The sequence below is a fragment of the Aethalodelphis obliquidens genome, unplaced genomic scaffold (genome assembly GCF_003676395.1).
Source record: "Aethalodelphis obliquidens isolate GAN/ISIS:26980383/991018 unplaced genomic scaffold, ASM367639v1 scaffold48, whole genome shotgun sequence".
Lineage (NCBI taxonomy): Eukaryota > Metazoa > Chordata > Mammalia > Artiodactyla > Delphinidae > Aethalodelphis > Aethalodelphis obliquidens.
In genome coordinates this window covers 11,662,619-11,686,136 of record NW_020837992.1, presented here as the reverse complement: position 1 = coordinate 11,686,136, position 23,518 = coordinate 11,662,619, and the positions used below count along the sequence as shown (strand labels likewise).

Sequence of the window (23,518 nt, the reverse complement as noted above, 5' to 3'; positions counted from 1 at the left end):
ACACTATTCTAATTTTTATAATTCAGCACCTTAAAAGTACTAGCCTGTACTTGTGGCAGCTGGTGAAAAAAATGCCTCATTTTGTTAAATCTCAGATGTAAACATTTGTTCCTTCTGTAGCTCTGTTTCTTGTTGGGTGCTCTAAAAGGATGTGACTTCGTACTTCTCCAGGCCACTGCCAGTCCTAGTCTGCAGTGTGATAGAATTTCTGACTGTGGCTAGTAGGGTTCATTGTATTTTTAGGAAAAGTATCTCAGTGACATCAGTCACACCATGAGCTTAAAAAATCATTGTGAATGGCATGTAATCACCAGATTTGTATCTAGAATTCTTGTGCAGTTTTACCAAGTCTCACTTTTTCTTCAACTGACTACTGTCAAGCTAGAATTTTGAATAGTTTATAAAAGCAGTGCACCTGGAATTCATTCATTCAACAAGTGTTTATCAATTATCTTGACTAAAATGTTTCTCATGCTTCAGAAAGCACTTATCATATTTATTGTCTTATTCAATATTTACTACAACCCAGGGAGGGAAGGAGGTATTTTTAGCTCTGCTTCACAGAAAAAAAAAAAAAAAAAAACCTCAGAAAGGTTCAGTGATTTGCCCATTTCCACATAGAAACTAAGTAGCAGAGCTGAGAATTGGTCTTGAAATACTTTGTTCTTTTTATAAAAATATTGGCTTCTCTGATTACTGATGATGTAGAAGGTAGTATGCCAGGTGCTGAGCTTGAACTCCCCTTCCCTCCACAGTATATTGCCCTTTTTCTATAAGACCCGATAATATGTTTGAGAAATTTGCAATAGTTATTAAAGAAGTTAAAGCACAAGAGAGAACAGAATGTTACTATGCACTGTTTCCTTGACCAAGTTGTGTGACACCTTTTAGCCTCAGTTTTCTCACCTGTTAAATGAGGATGAGACTCTCCTTGTAGTATTTTGCTAAATAAATGTGATAAAGTATGTAAAGTACTTAAAACAATTGCAGGCCCAAATCAAGTTTCAGTAAATCTTAACAATGTGGAGTGTTCTATGAAAGCTGTATGAGAAGAGTCAAAGGTCTGAAGATGAATAGAATTTGTATATGAAAGGCAAATTTAATTCTTGGATGGGGGTTTCAGGCATGCAGTAAGAGTGTCAGATAACCATGGCATACTCAGCAGCAATGAGGAACCACACTTTGTGATGGAGTTCATAGGGAGAGTTAAGATTCTATCATACATGAAAAGTAAGGGCCATGATAAATTGTTTTTTTGTTGGTGTTGGTTTTGTTTTGTTTTATTTTTGCTTTCCCATAGCTATTGTCTTATGAGGTCTTGGAATGCTTGGAAATTGGTTGGTAAATACCACTAGCATGCCAATCAAATTTGTGCATAGCCAAACAAGGCTTCTTTTACCCCAGAAGCATTATGATTTAGTTAAACAAGCATTGAACTAATTTGGAAGCCTTGTCTTACTTCTAAGCTGAAATACCTTGGATGGGTCATTGAATCTCTCTGATTCTTATTTTCCTCATTATTAAAAAGAAGGATATTAATAAACATCAGTTTTATCTTACAGAGCTAGTAAGCCAATTGCATGAGATAGGGATAATACTGACTATGATAAAGGGACATAAAAATATAATAGTTTTATTGTTACTGTTACGATTGTTAATGGCATTTTCACAGTTGTCTCTTTTTATTCTGAAGTTTTAGTCAGCAGCGATTCTCAAGAGAAAATCTGACTACAATAATTAAAGAATAAATAATATTTCCAGCGAGTGAATATTTTAGATTCATCTAGAGTGAGAAATGGCTGTTTTATGTGCAGTTAGTAGTCTTTCAACTTGGATGTGTCTGATTTGGGCCAACTGCCTAATTTCAATATTGTTACTGACATGAGAGAAACCCCATTAACCTTCATTGTTAAGTTTCTGTGATGAGGAGGTTCAAGCTGTTTCTTCCAACAGAGTTGGACAAAACCATCAAACGTTAGTTATGTTGATCTTGTACCCAGATAAGACATTCAAAGGGGCATGTTATGAGTGTTTGAGTAGCTTGAGTTATTGGGGAAAAAAAAAAAAGGAGACATGTCTATACTTTATGCCTTTAAATTTGCTTAGATTAAAATGGACATTCAAGAAAAAAAGTTAAAATATTGTTTGAATTATATTATAAACAGTCAAAGATCCAAATTACCTTACAGAAGTTTTATCAGCTTTACTTCAACAATACCAGAGAATGTTTTTCTTCCCTCTTAGAAAAGTTTTAAGCACTTTCCCCTTTTGAAGGCTTTAAACACATAAATATTAGTTGTTTAAATGGTTACATATTTTTGGCTCCTCCACTTCACTACATTTCTAGTAGGATTTCAAACTTTCATTTTAAAGTTTCCATTGGTCAGTAAATTGCATTTACTGAGCACAATTTATAGACTTAACATCATGTTAAGTTCTTTAACAGATGCTATAGAAGTAAAAATATAGTACTTCCTCAAGAAGTCTATAGTCTCATTAACAAGACAAAAATAAAACATGAAAAATTAGTAAACCATACACATAGAATACTACTATCTGTTAGAGTATATAGAACTGACATAAATTGTAAGATATTAGAGATTTAGTATAGTCATAAGGAAGACTTCATGAGGGTGATGGAACTCAGATTTAAGTTAAACTTGGAAAGATCTATCAGTTGGGGGTGAAAAGTCAACTTTGTGTGAACAGTGTAAGAAAATGTTCAGAAGGTAAGCCAAAGGTACATTTTGGGGAGCAGTAAAGAGACATTAGCCTTGGTCTCATGCATGAACTGGTGAAGAGTAGTGGTGTATTTGGGAAAACCATTAGTGCCAAGTTATAGAAAGCTTTGAATTCCAGACAGAAATGTTTCTATTCAGTTATGATAATGGGAAATACTTAATGATTTTTGGTAAGGCAATACAATTATTTAAATAGTGTTTTTGAAAAAAAGTATTTCAGTGATTCATATGGGTAGATTGGTAAGAAAGAAACTGGAAGCAGTGATATTACTGTGTTTCTTTAAATAAGGTCCTGGAACTAGAGAGAAACTGATAAGGAAAGAGAGGAGAAGATGAATGTGAAAAGCTTAAAGGTTACCAATGAAATGTGCGATGGATGGATTTGATGTGAGTGGGTTTAAGAGTGATTTCAGTTAAGAAAAATTTTTTTTCTGGGCAGTAATAGCGTGATTTACAGAAGCAGGTAAGCTTGACTGGGAAGCAAGGTGATGAGCTCCTTTCCAGGCAAGTGGAGCAGGATGTGATGACAGCATAGTCAGACGTAAGTGCACAACAGGAAGATGGAAATGAGTAGATGGAGGCTCAGGAGAGAGGGTCAAGTTTGAAATGTAGGAATCAGCAGCAGAGAAATGGTAGTCAAAGTGCCGTAGTGAGTTCTTCAGTGAGGATTAGAGAGCAAATCTGCCTCTTGAGAATGTCTCTCATTACTGTGTACACAAACCACAACGTTAATCAAGAAGAGATTGCTAGAGGAGTAGGAACCAGGAGGTCTTTACACTTTAGTACCCTGGAGAGGGGTGTGAAATTCAGAGATAAGAAATTACTCACAGTGATATAGAAATTTTCCTCATGGCCTCTGATTCATTGCTAGTCATGTCTCACCAACTCCATGTAAGTCATTATAAAACACACCACTTTGTCATGAAGGGTATATGCACCATTTGGCTTTGATGTGACATGAATTATAATGTGTTCTCATCACAATTGTGATTTTATAACTTGTTTCACAAAAGTAGAATGTTCTGACCTATACTGTTGAGTAAATAATAAATATATGCATAGCCACAATTCCTTTTCCAAAACTTTGAGGACAGATGTTTTAAAATTCAGAATATTTTAGATTTTGAAGTTAAAAAATACACTATATATTACATAATACCCCCATTGGGGTCTTATAATCAAATAGAGTGATTTCTCCAATGGAATGTATTTATATTCACACTCCATGGGATATCTAAAGATTAAGCCTCACATCTTTTCAAGACTGGTTTTTCTGCAAAATGAGTTCAGGTCGGCTTTTACTACCAAACGAATAGAAAAAAAAGTGTGGATTTTGGAGTTATTTGGATTTTGGATTGTTGGATAAAGGGTTATAGACATGCAATAATTTTAGAAAAGGAAAAACTGAAAAAAAATAAAGGCAGACAGAGAGTTTGGGGTTAGGCAGGGGTGCATGGTAGTGGGACTCCATAGAAGATGGTCAACAAAGACTTTGAACTGAAGTTAGGAAGGAGCAAGCCTTATGGTTACAGAAGGGAATAGCAAGCCTAAGGGCTGTGAGACAGGAATGAGCTTGGTCTCTTGGAGGAACATTAAGAAGGTGTGTGGCTGAAGTGGAATAAGTAAGACAAAATGTGATAGGAGATTGGTTAAGACATGTAGTCAGACAAGGAGCATGAGCCAGACCATCATGAGGACTTCTTGGCCATGTTTTTATTTTCAGTGTAATGGGAAGCCATTGGAAAGCTTTCATCTGGCACTGGTGTGGTGTGATTTATATTTTTAAAAATCCATCTGGCTACAGGGTATCAACAAGATAGTAGGGGAATAGAGAAAGTTTTAAGAGGCTATTGTGGAGATCCAGGAGAGAGTATGGCAGCTTGTACCAGTATGGTCATGGTGAACAAATGGATAAGTAGCCTGTTTCTAACCACATCTGATGATAGAGCCTACAGAACTTGATTTTTTGTATTTGAGGTATAAGAGAAAGAGGACCATGAAGAATAATTCTAACGTATGGGTAGTGGTATGAATATATGAAAAGTAATACCATTTACCAAACAGGGGAAGACAGAGAATGGCAAGGAAATGGAGTCAAAAACCAGGAATTCTTTTTTGGATAGATTAAGATTCAGATGATTATTAGGCATAGTTATAGCCACAGGAATACATGAAATATAATAGTGGCTACTGTTTATTGAGTGATTAGAATGTGCTATGTCCTCTTCTAAGTTCTTTAAGTTCCTTAACTCGTTAGATCTTCACAACAATTCTACAAACTATCTACTGATTTTATTCACATTTTACAGATTAAGGAACTAAAACACAGAGAATACAAGTAATCTACCCCAAATTGCACAGATTTTAAACATCTGAGCCAGCATTTTTAAAACTGAGTCTAAAGATTTCCCTTCTTTAGAATTAAGATGGACTTTATAAAAGATGTCTGAGTTTTTAAATGTGAAAAGATATTCAATTTGTGCAACTTAAGGGATCCTTTGTGTTCTCATTTTATTCATCGGTAAGCTTTCCCCTCCCAACTTCTCCTATACAATGCCATATGCATAATAGGCATTTGGTTAATTTTTTAAAAATATTTTAAATAAATGAATGAGAATAATCATGACAATGTTGAAGTAATCTTTGTGCACATCTCTGTAGTATTTCCCTATTAATGGATTGCATTTTTTAAAATGATTTCAGATTGGGTTGAATTTAGTCCATATGAGATTGGCATGGCTAAATATGGTACTTTTATGGCTCCTGACTTATTTGGAAGTAAATTTTTTATGGGAACAGTTGTAAAGAAGTATGAAGAAAACCCCTTGCATTTCTTAATGGGTAAGTGATAAAAATCTACCATGAGTTTGTTTGACTGTTTTAAATCCTTGTGCATTCTAAGTTATACTGTTTTTGCTTTATTTTAGGTGTCTGGGGGAGTGCCTTTTCTATATTGTTCAACAGAGTCTTGGGAGTTTCTGGCTCTCAAAGTAAAGGTTCCACAATGGAAGAAGAACTAGGTATTGTAAAAACATGCTTACATTGATAATAATTACACTATATTGGTAAATTTCATTAACACATATGTTGAGAGAAAATTAAATCATCATAAAGACTGTAATTGTTCTAAAGTAGGCTAGGCTAAGCTGTGGTGTTCAGTAGATTAGATGTATTCAATGCATGTGCATCTTACAGAATTTTCAGTTTACAGTGGGTTTATTGGGACATAACCCCATTGTAATTTGAGGAAGATCTGTACTCCTTTTATCAATAAGGGTAGCTTTTTGAAGATTAGATTCAACAACAGTTTAACGCAGTATAACCCTTAAATTCACGCTTGTCAGTTCATTTACCTCTTAAATACTTCTCACAGCTTATTCATACCAAAAAAGATGGAAAAAGTGTTTCAAATCACATCTAATAAATTATCATCAATGATTTTCTTTAAATCTAACTCACTAGCCCACAATAAATTAAAAATAATATTTACAAAACTTGAAAAAGTAGACGAACTCAATTGAGGACCAGCAGTATTCATTTGTTATAATATTTATACCATAGAAACATATGTTTTCTTTAATGAATAAATTTGATTTAAAGTAAACGAAACAAAACATGCATTCAGTATCTCCTAAATGTCTTGCCATCTGTAGCTCAATCAACACTAAATTTGTTATGGTTATTTTGACTGGCGGGGGGATGGAGCAGGGAGATGCTAAATTTGAATTTGGGGCCAGCCTAGCTGAGGCTGGGGAGAAGGGTCCTGTAGATTATCAGCACACTACCTACCTGCTACGTCTTCTCTGTGTGTGAAGTATCACACATTTATTTGAGGGCGAGTTAACGGAACAGCATAAATGACTTTCTCAACAATCAATTTATCTGAAGAATACTTGCATGTAAAAAACTTACCATAGGATTTTTCTGACAAGCCATCCTTAGTTATTGCAGACAGTTTATTTAATTAAGCTTTATATGCAAAACAAAAATACAATTGTACTTTAATTAATGTACTACAAATTGGCTTATAAGTAGTATGATCACTCTTCCTGTGAGAATTGACTTTAGATATGTGATATTTATATTAAGTGCAGTAACTTGCTATAGTCCTTAATATTTGGGGGTGGTTCTTAGTAAATAATGGAGAAGTGATCTTATGATTGCAATAGAGCCAAAGATTTTAATATAAAAATAAAAACAACCAAAAAGGCACTTTGTCCTTGAACTTGCTCCTGTCCTCCGAGCATCACTCAGTGAATAAGCAGCCAAGGTTGGTGGAACTTTTGAGTGTTCTCTGACCTTAACTACAGAGCCACATGCTCTTAAGGGTAATTGAAAGGCAAAGTGCATAATGCTGAAAAGCTCTGACTTGATTTATTTTAATGAACATTACATCCCAGATGAATAACCTGTTCTCAACTCTAACTGTGGGAATAACTAACTCTTCTCTAAGATGTGAAGAGTTCAGAAAAAAAGAAGAGAAAAAGAACAGAAGTACCACCTCTTATGAGGCTTGCTTCTCTGTGTTCTTCTGTGTTAAATAATCCAGATAAATCCAGGGTTTGCTGCTTTTTCCTTCTAAGGCAGGAAGAGAATAGGACTGAAATAACACATCTGAAGGTGGATGAGACAATGGCTGACGGCCAAGGAAAAGGAGAATGTTTATACTCAATATACTTGAATATTCTTTGTTGTGAGACATCCCCTTTGAGACCAGTGGTTTGGCAGCTTATTTACTTTCTCTGTGTGTCAGACTTAAGGGGAATATTGTGTCCTTGAGAACCACCGGCCAGCAGGATGCGTGTTACCTCAGATTAGGTAAGGGTTTCCAGAAATGAGACGAGAGTGATGACTGAGGGGAATCTGAGGACTCCTGGTGACCCTTTCATCCACTGGCTGACTAAAGTCTACCTCTTAAAGTGGTGTTCAAAGGTGGTGTTTGTTTTGTTTTCCTCTCTTTCAAAGACACACTTTAAGGTAAATTGGAGCATAATATGGGGAAACCAAATGTTATACCTATATTTCTCTCAGTTTAAAAGCCCAAATGGCTCTCTATTACTGAAAGTTATAAATTTGGAGTCAGTTTCTTAGGATTAAAAAAAAAAAATTCTATTGACTAACAGAAGGAAAAAAAGTCACTCTACAGATAAGGATTTCATGTACATGTCCAAAAACATTTTTGATTTTTCTACAAATGTTGATTATAAAATGGTTTGTGTGCTCCATAATTTGGGTACTTTTTACTTGAAAAAAGATAAGTTATGCTATACATAAGATAAAAGATAAGTTATGTTTTACAGATTTATGGTTTCTATTTTAGTTTTTATAACTGCTCTCTTAATATGTTCTGAGGACGCACAAACTGATACCAAAACAGACATTTCAATAGACAATATTCAGTATTATTAAAATCAAAAGATATATTAGTAGCTTCATTCATTTTGATGAAACAATTTTGTGGCCCCCTTGTAAATTTTGGCTTTACCCTGTACTGACCTTCATAAACATCATTTCAACATATTTAACTGAAGAAAAAAATTTTTGATATAATAAGAATTATATAATCAAGTTATTCTTTCTGTCAGAATTAAGGTAAACAAATAAAAATTCTCCCCTTTAAAATCATGTATGAATAATTCTAAACTAATTTTTCATACCCTGAGAAATTTTGCTTTCAAATGAGAAATTTGAAAATACTAGTAAAACTAAGACATTTAGATTTACTAAATTGATCTAGATTTATACAAGTAAATCTAATAGACGTCACTGTGGTTTTGCTACAATTACTTCCTTACAGTAAATTTCATCTTGAGTCTTGACACCTGAGATTCTTCAATTGTTTTGTTTTCTTTCTGCAGAAAATATTACAGCAAAGCATATTGTGAGTAATGATAGCTCGGATAGTGATGATGAATCACAAGAACCCAAAGGTAAGAGAGCTGGAACCTCCTCTGGCAGAAGTGGATTAGGAAAGGACATGAATGTATTGTCTGATTTTCTCACTCAAGATGCTAATGGTAGTCTCTGCTTAAGGCATTGAGTGATAGAATGGTAGCTTTCAATTCAGAGCAAGAATTAATGCCATATACGTAATAAAATATGCAACACAAAAGTTGCATATTTTAAAATATGCAATAATTAAAAGTTATTTCATTTCTTTTAAATACCTCAAAAATATCAGTTGAACAGAGAACAAACTGAGATGGTAGAAATACCAAATTCTGTGTTAAGTCTGATTAGAGCACCAGGCTTCTCAACATGGAAATTGTGATTTGGGAACATTTTTACATGGCTTTAATAATTAAAATTTAATCTTTTAAAATCTTATTATTAAGTAACCTGTAGAAAATGATGTTCTCACTCCATTCCTGAGCCTTATCCCATTGCCAACATTCTATCTTTCAGGAAGGGATCAGTGATGAAGTAGGGTAGAATTACTGAGAAATTTTTGTTTTGTATATTACTTTGTAGTACAAGCGAGTACTTCTACACCTTAACAAGGCAGCTTTTAGCTTTGTGTGGATCACGATAGTCAATGGGGAGTCGGGGAAGAGATAAGGCAAGGATCACGGATATTTGTTGCAGTTGTTATGTGGTAAAATGGAATGGTTTGACATTTTGACACAGCCATTGGTACAAATATTCCCAATAGCTCAAAAGCCAAAACAAATAAACAAAAAACAAAGAGAAGATTTTATAACAACTGGGTGAACATGTCCTGTTATAGTTTGAATACAATCATCTAGATTTTAAAAGATATTAAATGCTTTCTTGTCCAAAACCTAAAGAACTCCACCAGCCAAGGTATAGATATTGGAAGAGCCTGTTTAATCTTTGCTGAATCAACACTAAAATTAAAGATCTCTTTTCATAGCTGGGCTGTTATTTTTCAGTTGTTCCGGTCTTTTTTTTTTTTATTTTATTTTGAATTTCCTATTAATGAAGGGAGATAGTACAAAGGGGGTAGATAGCATATGCCTAGCATTTCTAGAATTAATTATATATTGATTTGGGGACTATCAAGTAGATGTAATAATGGTTTATCAATTATTAAGTAAATTGCCAAAATGATCAGTACATTTGATCACCTCTGCAGTACTAGCTGGTTTTCTTAAGGCTGAGAAGTTCAAGGACCCTCTGAATATGACTGCTTTGGTTTTAGTGCCAGCGTACATTGGAGAATGATATTTAGGATGTTTCTGAGGATTTCTTATTAGCTCTTAATATTCATTTTTTAAAAATAGTCTTTATAGGGCTTCCCTGGTGGCACAGTGGTTGAGAGTCCACCTGCCGATGTAGGGGACATGGGTTCGTGCCCAGGTCCAGGAAGATCCCACATGCCATGGAGCGGCTAGGCCCGTGAGCCATGGCCGCTGAGCCTGCACATCCGGAGCCTGTGCTCTGCAGCGGGAGAGGCCACAACAGTGAGAGGCCCGCGTACCGCAAAAAAAAAAACAACAAAAAAGCCTTTATTTATTAGAGTAGTTTTAGACTCACAGCAAAATTGAGCAAAAAGTACAGAGTTCCCATATATTTCCTGCACCCACACACATAGCCTTCACCACTTTCAGCATCTTTTACCAGTGTGGTACATTTATTGCGATCAATGAACCTGTACTGACACATCATTATCACCGGAAGTCCAAGCTTTAGGATTCACTCTTGGTGTTGTATATTCTACAGGTTTTCACAAATGTATAATGACATGTATCTACCTTTATAGTATCATACAGAGTACTTTCACTGCCCTAAAATCTTCTGTGCTCTATTTATCCCTCTGCTTCCCACCCCCAGCCCCTGGCAACCACGGATTTTCTTACTGTTGCCATCATTTTGCCTTTCTAGAATGTTATATAGTTGGAACCATCAGTGTGTAGCCTTTTCAGATTGGCTTCTTTCACTTAGTAATATGCATTTAAGTTTCCTCCATGTCTTTTTATGGCTTGACAGCTCATTTCTTTTTAGCACTGAATAATATTTCATTGTCTGGATATACCATAGTTTATCTGGTTACCTACTGAAGAATATCTTGGTGGCTTTCAAATTTTGGCAGTTATGAATAATGCTGCTATAAACATCCATGTTCAGATTTTTGTCTGGATATGTTTTCAACTCCTTTGCATAAAAATCAAGAAGCATGATTTCTGTATCGTGTGATAATAAAGTTTTGTAAGAAACTTCCAAACTGTCTTGCAAAGTAATTGTTCCATTTTGTGTTTCCACCAGCAATGTATGAGAGTTCCTGTTGCTCCACATCCTCACCAGCATTCGGTGCTTTCAGTGTTTTGGATTTTGACATTTCTAATAGGTGTGTAGTGTCATCTTGGTGTTTTAATCTGCATTTCCTTGATGACATGTGACATGGAACATCTTTTCATATACTTACTTGCCATCTATATGTCTTCTTTGGTGAGGTGTCTACTAAGGTTTTTTGCCCGTTTTTAAATTGAGATGTTTGTTTTCTTATTGATGAGTTTTAAAAGTTCTTTGTATATTTTGGGTAACAGTCCATTATCAGATGTCTTTTTTTTTTTTTTTTTTAATTTTGGCGAGGATGAGCAGTTAACAGTTTTGTTAAACAATGTTTTACTTTGAGCAGAATTCTTTTTTCTTATTGTCTTTTTTTTTTAATTGAAGGGTTAATCAATTCTCTTTCTTTTTTGGCCACCCCACACGGCTTGTGGGATCTCAGTTCCTTGACCAGGGATTGAACATGGGCCATGGCAGTGAAAGCCTGGAATCCTAACTACTAGGCCATCAGGGATCTCCCCAGATGTGTCTTTTGCAAATATTTTCTCCTAGTCTGTGGCTTGTTTTCTCCTTCTCTTGATGCCCCTTCATTTTTAGTCACGTGATTTTGAACAAGGTCTTTAGGCATTTTCAACTTTAGTTTTTTTCAAATCTGTGCTGGCATCATTTTACCTGCTCTCACAGAATTGCTGTAATCATCAAATTAGCAAGTGCATACAAAGGGTTTTAAGTTGTAAAGGGCTAATAAATAGAAATTTACTATTAGAATTTTAGCTAATAAGCAATAGATATGATCTATCTGTTGACTTTTGGGTTCGTCCCACAAATGATGTCATTTCCAAATACATCATAAGGAAAGCAGATCCACTGGTGGTATAGAAGTGGGATAAATTTAATAATAATAACAACAACAACAGTGATGATGAAGAAGAAGAAGAAAAAGAGGAGGGAGCTCCAAACCTTTGGAAAATAATTAAATGTCTTATTCATATCCTGTGTAACTAAGATTATAAATCATTCATTTTAAAGCCTGATTCATTCTATTGAAAGATTTTCTTTGTTATACTTGGCATGAGAAAAATGTGGGAGTAGAAAAGATTGTATATTTGTTTTTTCATGACTAGGCAATCATCTGGATTGTTTATTGAGAGAAAGATCCCTCCATTTACTGAGCTCAATTAAGCTAATCTTTTGAAGATAAAAATCAATATTTAGTTTGGTCTTATGGGTGTTTAGTTACCATTTATTGAAAATTATGAAGTTTGAACATAGATTCTTTTTTTCTTCTCTCCACACACACACACACATACACATATAGATTTATATATGCATATATATTTATATCCAGGATTCCCAGAAATCTGAACAGAAGGGATTTAGGTAGGGGGGATTGTACTCTACCACACAGTGTTCTTAGATTCGAGTTATGAATGAATAATATTGATGATGAGGATTATGACTCTGCTGCTATTACAACTATTTCTACTACCAACTAGTGTTTGTTGATAATTTAACGTGGGCTTAAATTTTTCTAAGAAACTTACATGAATGCATTAACTTAGTTTATCCTCACAACAACCCTATGGGGTTTACTGATGAGGAAATGAAGACTGAGAAGGGTCAACTAACTAGTAAACAATGGAGAGAGGATTGGAACCAGGGTAGTCTGGTTCTGGAGCCACTGCTCTAAATAACTACACAATGCGGCTTCCCAGTAGTAGTGATGAGTGCATAGATTTTAAGGAAAAATCATTGAAAACGGCTTCTTTTGGAAGATTCCTGAATTTTAACACATTTTAAAACATATGTTTAATTTACAGACTTTTGTTTTTTGTTTTTTGTTTTTGCGGTACGCGGGCCTCTCACTGTTGTGGCCTCTCCCGTTGCGGAGCACAGGCTCCGGACGCGCAGGCTCAGCGGCCATGGCTCACGGGCCTAGCCGCTCCGCGGCATGTGAGATCTTCCCAGACCGGGGAACGAACCCGTGTCCCCTGCATCGGCAGGCAGACTCTCAACCACTGCACCACCAGGGAAGCGCTAATTTACAGACTTTTAAATCCCAAACTTTATAAGCAAGAATGAAATGACCGTTCAGAGGGCAAATATATGTTGAATCCTTCAGTTGTCTGCTCTCAGTCTGCATGATTTCTGGATGTTTATTAAACAGGACAGGGAAGGAAACTTGGGAAAGGAAGGGGATTAGCTACTGTGGATATTCCCTCCGTGTGTATGTGTGTGTGTGTGTGTGTGTGTGTGTGTGTGTGTGTGTGTGTGTAGCCAGGGAAAAGTAAGAAAAGAATTGGGGAAAGGGAAGAACAGAAGTTTCTCTGGAAATTAAAGAATAGGCCAAGCAACACTGCCAAGAATACAGCCTTTAGACTGACTACCGGTAAACAGTACACTAAGAATAAGTTAAGAACAAAAATGATTAACGGAAATATTTACTATAATTTACACAAATGTTTGTTGAATCAAAAGCTGTGGAGCTTCATCATTAATGTTAACATTCCATTGCCCAAAGATCTTTTTCATTATTATGGATTTTTGGAATCTGTATAATGATCTTTTCTTTTTCCTTAGGCACTGAAAATGAAGAAGCAGAAAGGGAATATCAAAATGATAATCAAGCAAGTTGGGTCCAACGTATGATAATGGCCTTGGTGAGTGACTCAGCTTTGTTTAATACCAGAGAAGGACGAGCTGGGAAGGTGCACAACTTCATGCTGGGCTTGAATCTCAATACATCCTATCCGATGTCTCCTTTGAGAGACTTTACCACCCAGGAGTCCTTGGAGGAAGATGAATTGGATGCAGCTGTAGCAGGTAAGTACACAAAATGTAATCCATGGAAGCTAATTCAGGAGATCTTTCTTCCTTCTCTGGGGAGGAGCATTTTAATTATTAATAGTAATTAATTTACAATCAAATTTTAAAACATGCATTGAATGTATGAAGGGCTCTGAGTTGTTTTTTTGGAAGAAGAAATACATCGGGCAGGAAATGACATCATCATGTCAGCATAAACAGTTTTCATTGAAATATTGAGGGGGACTTTGCTCCTCTCTATATTGGTCAAGGTTCACTCACAGCAAACAGGAAACCCTCTCCCTTGTTTAAGCAAAAGAGGTTTAAAGTAGGTGCTTACAAAATTGTTCCAGGGCTTGGAGGAGCAAGCTCCAGTCTGAGCATCTAGGAATGACTGCAAAAACACGTCAGGATAACCGCAACAAATGCCCCCCACAGCGATGCTTGGCAGTAGAAATAGCAGAAACGTAGCCTCTGTCTCATTTCCCCCTTCAGATCTCACGTGGGTGTTTCTCCTTGGCAGAGGATAGGTCTCAGCAGATCCAGAGTTGGGAGGGAATCTGGTATACACGGTCCTCAGCCTATCTCTCCAGTGCAGAGCAGTAATGTGTGCCCCCTAGGGGTGTAAGTGGAGTTGAGTTCGCCCATCTGCAGTGTCCCTTCCAGTTCTCTGAAAGGTTAGGTAACTTTCTTAAGGCCACTTAAGAACCTCATAAGAACCCACTCACTTTCAGGTTTGTCACTTAACCAAACTCCAAAGAATACTTGCCTTGATTCTTCAGTTCCATGCATGTTCCAAATTAAAAGGTAAATTTGTCTTGGTGACTAATCACTACATAATTCTCTTTCTTATAATGCACCTAGCATCTTAAATTTTTTCTACTTCTTCATACCATCTTTTTCCCCTTAACTGCCCAAATGTCATTTCTCAATCATTTCTGCCTAAGAACATTGACAGGAGGCTATGAGAATGTAAATAGAAAATTTTCCAAAAAACTTTCTACTACTGTTTAAGGATTCTACCTATAAAAATTAGACGTGGCTTTAGATCTTATTATTGTTTAGGTAATGCTGTTTCTGTTTGTTGCTTGAGCTTAAGGGAAATTGCAGAAACAAAAGTTACCCCTGTTTTTTAAACAACAGGAGTAGAAACTCACTATATTTTGCATTATGTTTGTGGAATCAAAGTCTAGGACATGATTATATACCTGCAATGCAAACCCTTTCATATGAACTATAATAGAAGTCTATTTGTGATAAAGTCAGTGTCTCTTTTTAAATTCATCCAAAATAAAAACAGTTGACCATACAATCAGTGATGTTATTTTTTTGTGTGTTACTTATGATTTAACTTATTGCTATTACAATACCAATTAAATGTATCTTCTTTAGAAACAGGCTTTATGGATGAATTATGATGGGCTTAAACAAACAAACAAACAAAAAACTCAGCCTTATAGAGCGTTTAGGACTAGAAAGAATCATTAGTTATTTTACTCCATAGAAAAGGAAGATCAAAGAAGATAGCATCATGTTTACCTAGAATTCCTCAACTGAGCTAGAATTAGAACACTTGAATAGGCTTCTTGACATTGCTCAGAAGCCTTTCCCTTCTGCTCACTCTCTTCCTCATAGCCCTTGGTTTTATCAGTCATCGTCTTGCTGATGTAAAAATGGAAGTTTCCTTGTGTGTACTTATTACATCTGTTTTATTTTATTACTTTGGTCACAATACCAAGCATAGCTCCTTCTGTGGTTTGCACAGCACAAGTTCTGCACTAGACATTTTAACAGCTTCCTCGTGGTTTTGCAATAGTTTATGTAGATTTGGAGGTGTTAGCGTTGCTTGGAAAAATACAGTGCTCAGTTAAATTTGAATTTCAATTTATAAATATACATATATATAAATATATATATAAATATATATATATATAGAGAGAGAGAGAGAGAGAATATAAGTGTGCCCTTTATAACATCATTTGGGACATCCTTGTATAAAAATTGTTTGCTATTTATCTGAAATTTAAATTTAACTGGACATCCTACATTTTTATTAGATATATTTGGTACCCTTAGGAAGTCTGCCTCTTTCATTATTCTCAGCGTATGTCAGATTGTTCTTCATTTCCATCTTTCTTCTCTCCTTTGTTCCTTCTTGCATTGCCACAGTATTTACAGAGCTCCTTCAATGTGTGTGGCACTAGGGATCCAGTTGTCAACAAGACATGCAGTCCTTGCCTCATAAAGATTAAAATCATTTCATGACCCTTCCTTGAAAATTTGATTCTTGGAGGGACTTATGTACTTTATTTAACAATGATAGAAAAGTACAGTAAAACTAAAAGCCAGCAACTCTGATCCTGATGGAACACTGATCCTGATGCAATTGTAAGTCCCCGAGGATGCATGATCTTCATTTGCCCTCTCTCTAGTGCTTGGAGGATAATAGCTGTGCATCACCTTATCTGACTTCTTTATTCGGTGCCTTTTGAAAAAAGAGTCAGAGACAGTTTTCATAAAATGACATGAAGAGATAGAAAATATTAATCATCCTAAAATATGATATTACACAGGTTGAATATTTTTTGTTGAGATATTTTGAAATGTTCTAACCTAAAATTGTTTTAGATTAATGAGCTTCAGAAGGAACTTTAAATATTATTTCTCAGTGTGTATCTCATTAAATTATACTTCAGTCACTTTATATTTATCCGATTGAAAAAACGTATACAGCATATTGACTTTAGTCAAAAATCCAGTTCGGTGAGTGGCAAGTTCATTCAGGTTTGTTGCTTATGAACCAACATTGCTAAAAATGACTGCACTTTAGACTGAATATACTGAATTGATTAGTGCTTTTCAGACAAAGCCCTTACGAAAATAGACTCTGTTTATCTCCCTCTGGTTATTTCCAAATTTTAGAATAAAACTATATGTTTGAAATGAAATGTTAAAAGGTTTATCATAAAATATTATCAACGTTGTTCACAAAATCGTCATTAAAACTTTTATTTATTATACAGTTAAAATACCACAATTCAAACATTAATTAAGGTTATTTCTCTTTTATTTTTAGAGATTTTTAAAAATCTTGTCTAGATATTATGTTGGGAAAAATCTTACATTTAGTTTACTATTTTGTCTATACAGATTAAAATTCGTGCATTTTAGAATAATCTCTCAACCTAAAATGAGAAAAAGTTAGTGTATTACTTTTGTGCCTATTGCTTCACCTTGCAGACCATCTTTTGAAAACAAGAGAAATAAGATGAAGAAATTCCCGTCATTTTTTTACTTCAAAATAGTTGTATACCTGTGGAAACTAATTCTGGAGAAGCTACTCATTAGTTACATGACTTCTTTCCTGTTTACTTTTGTGTTTATATTATTTACTGTGACATACACCATCTGGAATTAGAAATCAAGACATGAGCTCATTTAGGCCAGAGTTCAAAACACAAACATCCAAATATTTGTACATTATAAATTGAATCTGTGTGATGATTAACTCATTCACAGGTTGGGAAACCATGTAAACTTTAATTTACGGGAGGATGTTCTTTCATAGGGGCATTCATCAAACTTTCTATGACGTTTTAGTAGATATTAATAAATCGGGTTCAAGTTCAAATAAATTTGGAAAAACTTAACAACTCCATCCCCCTCTTCACAATGCCATGGGATACCCTAATGAGTTTGAGAAATCCTACTTAAAGATGCCTCAAGTATAGTACTTTAAAAGCAGCTTCACTTGCATTTGAATCCCAGCTGTGTCATTTATTAGCTGGACAGTCCTGAGCCATTACTTAGCGTAACCTCGGCTAACAACAATAGAAAAGTAGAGTGAAACTAAAAACTAGCAACCTGATCCTGATGGACCCGTAGGTTAGTGAGGAAGCAACAATCTTCATTGTTTACTCCAATGGTTGACTTATAAAATAGAAACAATTGTTACCTATCTTATAGAGTTACTGTCAGAATTAAGTAGCATCTCCACTAAAAAGTAATATTAGTCCAAGGCATAGTAAGGAAAATAGGGAACATGCATTATAATTTGTTATTATTTTAAGTTGTTGAATCTTGTGTTTCTCAAACCTATTTGATCATGGAACTCTTAATTTGTATATAGAATATCTGTTAATATCTTGCAAAACTATTTTTGTTTTACAACACAATTAAGAAACATTGGTTCCTGTCAGTTTATATGGAAGGTTGGAACCATGGTGTTTAGCTACATGCCAGAGCTGGGAATTGGTCCACATGATGATTTTTCTCTCAAATGTAATCTTGGATTTAAAACAGGAAAAAGGAGACTATCAGCTTCATGATGAGAAGGGGGAACTCAAACAGAATAGGAAAGAAATAGTCTGTTTCTGGTTAATCTTTTAGCTAAAATTTAAAGCATCAGTTTATAAAACCAGAGAAAAATATTTGTGAATTATCATTGTACTTTATTATTTTAGGGAAAATCATGTCACTGTAAAAAAAATTCCCATTAATGTGTTTTTAATTTTTTATGCTTAATTGTGATAAAATACACATATCAATGTGGTTTTCATGATTGATGGATGCATGTGTAGATTGCCTCTATACACTGTAGTTATTGCTTTTTTTTTAAGATGTTTTTTTTGATGGACCATTTTTTTAAAGTCTTTATTGAATTTGTTACAACACTGCTTCTGTTCTGTGTTTTGGTTTTTTGGCTGTGAGGCATATGGGATCTTAGCTCCCCTACCAGGGATAGAAACTGCACCCACTGCATTGGAAGGCAAAGTCTTAACCACTGGACCACCAGGGAAATCCCCAGTTATTGTTTTTTAAATTACCCATTTCAAACCCTTTTAGTCTTATGGCTGTGCCACTTTCTGAAGTAGCAGTGTGACACTGTGTAGGGTTTAGACTCCCTGGACCTGGCTTGGAAACTTGACTCTCACAGTGTGAAACTGAACCTCTTCGGGCCTCATTTCCTTATCGTTAAAATGATACTAATAACACCTCCTTTGTCTTCTGAGGAGTTTTCTAAGGATGATAAATCTTATATATGAAATTTCTAATAGATTATAGATACTCAAAATAAAGCTGCTTTTAGGAGAAATAAAAGTACCCAAATACAAATTTCTAGCTTATTAGTAAAATCTTTTAAAACTAATATAAGATAAAGATTCATAATTTTTCACCTTTTTAAAAAGCTCACATATGTAATTTTTAAACAATAAAAATTTCAGAGGAATAGATGTTACAGTTGGGTTTGACAATATATATATATATAATATATATATATTTCAATTTTATAATTCTTAAGTTTCAGGTTCTGTGATAGATAGATATTTAGAATTCTGGCTGGTGGCAAAGTTCATTGTCACTACATAGGTACTTGATAAGAAAATAGAATTAACCTGAAGGTAATTATTTAAAGAATGGTATCTCTGCTCTCTCCTTTTTGGCCTAGGCATTCACCCTGGACATAGCAAGACTTTTTTTTTCTTTTTTAACTTGACCTGCCTTTTCATTCAGTTACATGACCTTATTCTTGTCTAACACCCCCATCCCCCATTGTTTCTTGGTTTTCTTTTTTAGCATATTTGTTTTTCATCTAAGACCGTTTTTTCACATCTTCCTACTTTCCTTCAGTACACATCACCTCAGATGTAAACTCTTTTCCACTTTATTTACAAACACCTCTAGTAAATGTTTCTAACATTCCTTTGTTATTCAGTATTTTAGAGATGAGAAATTTGTATAGATATGAGAGAAGAAAACAGTGACTGTTAACTAGAGAAACTTGTAAGGATATTAATGTTTTCTTAAGTAACTAAACCAAAGTCTAATTGAGAACTGTTTCAATTCACATTGAATAAGCGTCCTGGCTAATTGTCTCATTGGTGTTTTAGTTTCAGCTTCTAGTGATGATGAGGACTGTGGATTTTAATCAGACATTAAGAATTTAAAGATTTACTTTCCTCTTTGATCTCTTGTTCTTACAATGTAGTGATAAAATCGACTGTGAGAGAATTATAATCAGCATCATTCTTATTTAGAAATATATGGAGGGAATTAACATGTGATGGGTTTCTATCAGGTACTGAACATGTTCCTGGGTAATAGGTATTAACTACATTTTATAGGTGATTTTATAAGCACAGGTTGCTCTGATCCTCTAGTTTTTGTTGTTTCCTCTATGAAAATTGCTCACCAATGGAATTTAAAATCTGGCTCAGAGGTCATAATGCATGTCTAGCATGAGCACCTTCCCTCTATCCTACTGTAATAAACCTCCCTCTTGAGCTTTGCTGCCCTTCTTTCTAACAGAACAAGTGGGAACAGGTGTGAGGACAAGGGGACAGAACAAAATAATTGCATGTCATTTCATTCAGCTCAAATCAATTTAATTCTGATCACATTTCTTTCTCCTAGGAAGAGGATTAGAATCACCACACTTACATGCGAACAGCAACATGTTATCAATATTATTTGTTCATAAAACTAATGATTTCTAGCCCCTGCTTTCCTTCAGATCCCTTGCCATCTCATCCTACTCTCCTCTTAAGTTGTAGCCACACTGTACTTCTTCAAACATACCACTCCTTACTCTGCCTTGGGGCCTTTGCTCTAGTTCTTCCCTCTCCCTGGAAAAAAATACCACCCCCTCCAAATCCTTAGATGGCCAATTCTCTCTTATGAATCTGGTCTCAAAGTCTTCTCAGAGAGGTCTCTCCTGACTACCTACCTGAAGTTCCTCCTTATCCCATTACCCTCTATTATTTCCTTCATTGCATTTATCACTGCCCGAACCATCTTTTAATATATTTGTTGACTGATTTACCAGCAGTGTGCTCTATTGGAGCAGCGTTTGCATCTCTCTTGTTCAGCACCTGGAGGAGGGCCTGAAGAGTAGCAGACAATGCATGTTTGCTGAATGTGTCAGCTGGATTATTCTCTTAGACTCCCATCACCTAGAGAGATGCTGTGTGGGATCCCTTCAGACTCTGCCACTCCCAAGTTGTGTCATTTTAGAGATGAATTTAATGTATTTCATCCTCCATTTCTAGATATCCTCTATCTCACGTCTGTTCTAAGACTTAAGCAAGATAATGCACGGGGAAATGTTTTTCAACAGTAAAGATCTATGTAATGGGAAGTAATGCTACGACAGGGATCATGGCGCACAGGGTAGAGTTACTACTAGGGCCTGAGCCTTGCTTGCACTTTCCATGTATCATCCCACTTAATCCTCACAGCAGCCTTGTTGATAGAATCTTTTATTCTGATATTACAGAGGAAGAAACCAGAAGTCTCCAAGCCCTGAGGGCCTAACCATAGGGAATTCGTCTCACACGTTTACATAACAAATACTTTTAATATCCTAAATAATGTTAAATGATTGTTTAATTCCTTCTTTTCTTTTCTATCCTTTTTAAAGATCCTGATGAATTTGAGCGGATATATGAGCCTCTGGATGTCAAAAGTAAAAAGATTCATGTGGTGGACAGTGGCCTCACATTTAACCTGCCATACCCCTTGATCCTGAGACCTCAAAGAGGAGTTGATCTCATCATCTCCTTTGACTTTTCTGCAAGGCCAAGTGACTCCAGTCCTCCCTTCAAGGTAAGGAGAATTTATGTCGCATTCCATTGTCTGCCACATTCTTTTGCATTGCCTTGTAGCTACCTTAGTCCTCCCAATTTCTTATCCCTTTAGCCTATTTTCTACATTATTTTCAGTAATATTTCCAAAACACAGATGTGATTCAGTCTCTTCCCTGCTTAAAAAAACTCTTAAATGACTTCCCATGACCCTTGTTCAAGTTCATAGTCCTGAGCAGGACAAGAATGATGCACCATATCTAAAGTTCATGAAGAAAATTAGGCTGAAATTTGGGAGTTAGCAGGTGAAAGGTAAGTAAAATGGTGCACGGGGAGTGTATACTATGAGAAGAGAAGAGGACGTAAAATAGTATCTTGATGATCCAACAATAATATCAGGGGAAAAGGACAAAAACCAAGGAAATGTGCAGTGTTATAAAACCAAGTCAAGATATTTAACAACAGGAAGTCTTCGGTGAAAAGCAGTTTCAATAGGGTTGAGAGGGCAGAAGTCATACTGCAGTAATTGGAGGGTTAAGCGGAAGTTAAGAAAATGGAGACAATTCTATAAACTGTCCAGGGAAGAAGGAGATGGACTATATCTGCAAGAGGATGTGGAGAATAAGAAAATGGTGTGTGTGGAGGGGTGCGTCGGAGGTACTTCAAGTGTGTTCAAATGTTTCGATGGTTAGGACTCATGAATGAAGAAATGTTATTGGAGAATGGACAGATGACATACATGATAGAGTTACACCCCTGGGAAGGTTACAGGGGTAGGGAGTGGAAGGGAGATACAAAAATACAGGTGGAGAGGAGTCTGGAAATGTCCGTATTGGGACAAAAGAGAAGGGGGGAAATTATGGCTGTGGATGGAGGTTAGCTGTTAGGCACTGAGAAGGGAAGATGGGAAAGTACTCACCTGATAACTTCTAACTTTTAGAATAATTAGGAGTCAGCATTATCTTTTGAGGGTGAGAGAATGGAGGAAGTGGAGTCTGCCTATATGAAGAAACGAGGAAAAGTTCTGACTAGGGCAATGTAGAAGGATTGCTGGGCAGCACTCAAGTGAGACCACGAATGTTATTTGTTCCTTTTGCCTCAAACTTTCTTTAGATGCAGCTCACATGTTACCTTTCTTGACCTCCACAGGTATAGTTTTAGTACAAAGGACTTAGTCAATTCTTCTAACACAGCGATTTTCATGTTCTACTGTCCATATTTGTTTACATCATATTGCTTCCACTGTCTGTGAACTCCCTGGGGACTAGAACACTCATTTTGTGTGTGTGTGTGTGTGTGTGTGTGTGTGTGTGTTTTAATCATTTGGTTCTAATTGCTTTGTAAGTGCTAGCCCAAATTATGAGTATGTAGGACAGTTTTTGTGGGTGAATGAATGAAATGCTGTAATAGATATAAAGTTATTGTTCCCATTTCATAGATTAAGAAATGGAAACTCACAGAAATTAAGTGAAATAGTTCATGATCTCCCAGCCAGGAAGAGTCAGTGATAACCCAGGTCCTCGGACATCTGTTTTCCTTTATATTGTACATGATTAAACTGTTCTTAAGACTAATAATGGTTATAACTCTTTAATATATATATAAACCTCATATTTTATTTTTATTTGTTTATTTTTTAAAAATTTTTTGGCCATGCCGCAGGGCATGTGGGATCTTAGTTCCCTGACCAGTGATCAAACCCACGCTCCCTGCAGTGGAAGTGCAGAGTCTTAACCACTGAATGGCCAGGGGAAGTCCCCTAAACCTCATATTTTAAAAGTGCTTTCATAGTTTACCTTTTTTGAGGCAGTTAGTGGTATTCAGACAAAGAAACAAGGATTGATGAGATAAGAAATCTCATCACATCAACAAATTAAATAAGATAATGGGTGAAAAGAGCATAGCTCAGGATCTGGCTAGGAAAGTGGTAGTTAAGAAGTAGTCAAGTTGGACCAAATTCTAAGGCTCCAGAATGAAAATGTAATGTTCTTCTCTTTTCACTAGCTGCCTCCTTTGTACACCCCTGCGCTGTGTGCTCTGTGCTGTGCACAGCAGTTAATGGTAACACATAGTTTTTTTTTTATAACTATGTAATATCTTTGTTTATTTTTTAAATTTATTTCTATTTATTTATTTTAT

General features: G+C 35.6%; 1 protein-coding gene across 6 annotated transcripts in view; it reads left to right on the top strand.

The window, feature by feature from the left end:
- PLA2G4A (phospholipase A2 group IVA) overlaps window positions 1-23,518 on the top strand; it is a 193,912-nt gene that overhangs the window by 149,761 nt on the left and 20,633 nt on the right. For all 6 annotated transcript variants that reach the window (XR_003427981.1, XM_027082990.1, XM_027082989.1 and 3 more), the window contains exons 11-15: window positions 5,445-5,582; window positions 5,669-5,761; window positions 8,600-8,671; window positions 13,572-13,814; window positions 21,217-21,401. Coding sequence is in view for 5 of the 6 variants with exons in the window: in XM_027082990.1 (XP_026938791.1) it covers window positions 5,445-5,582; window positions 5,669-5,761; window positions 8,600-8,671; window positions 13,572-13,814; window positions 21,217-21,401 (731 nt within the window). In the remaining variant the exon portion in view is untranslated. The remainder of the gene's footprint in view (window positions 1-5,444; window positions 5,583-5,668; window positions 5,762-8,599; window positions 8,672-13,571; window positions 13,815-21,216; window positions 21,402-23,518) is intronic.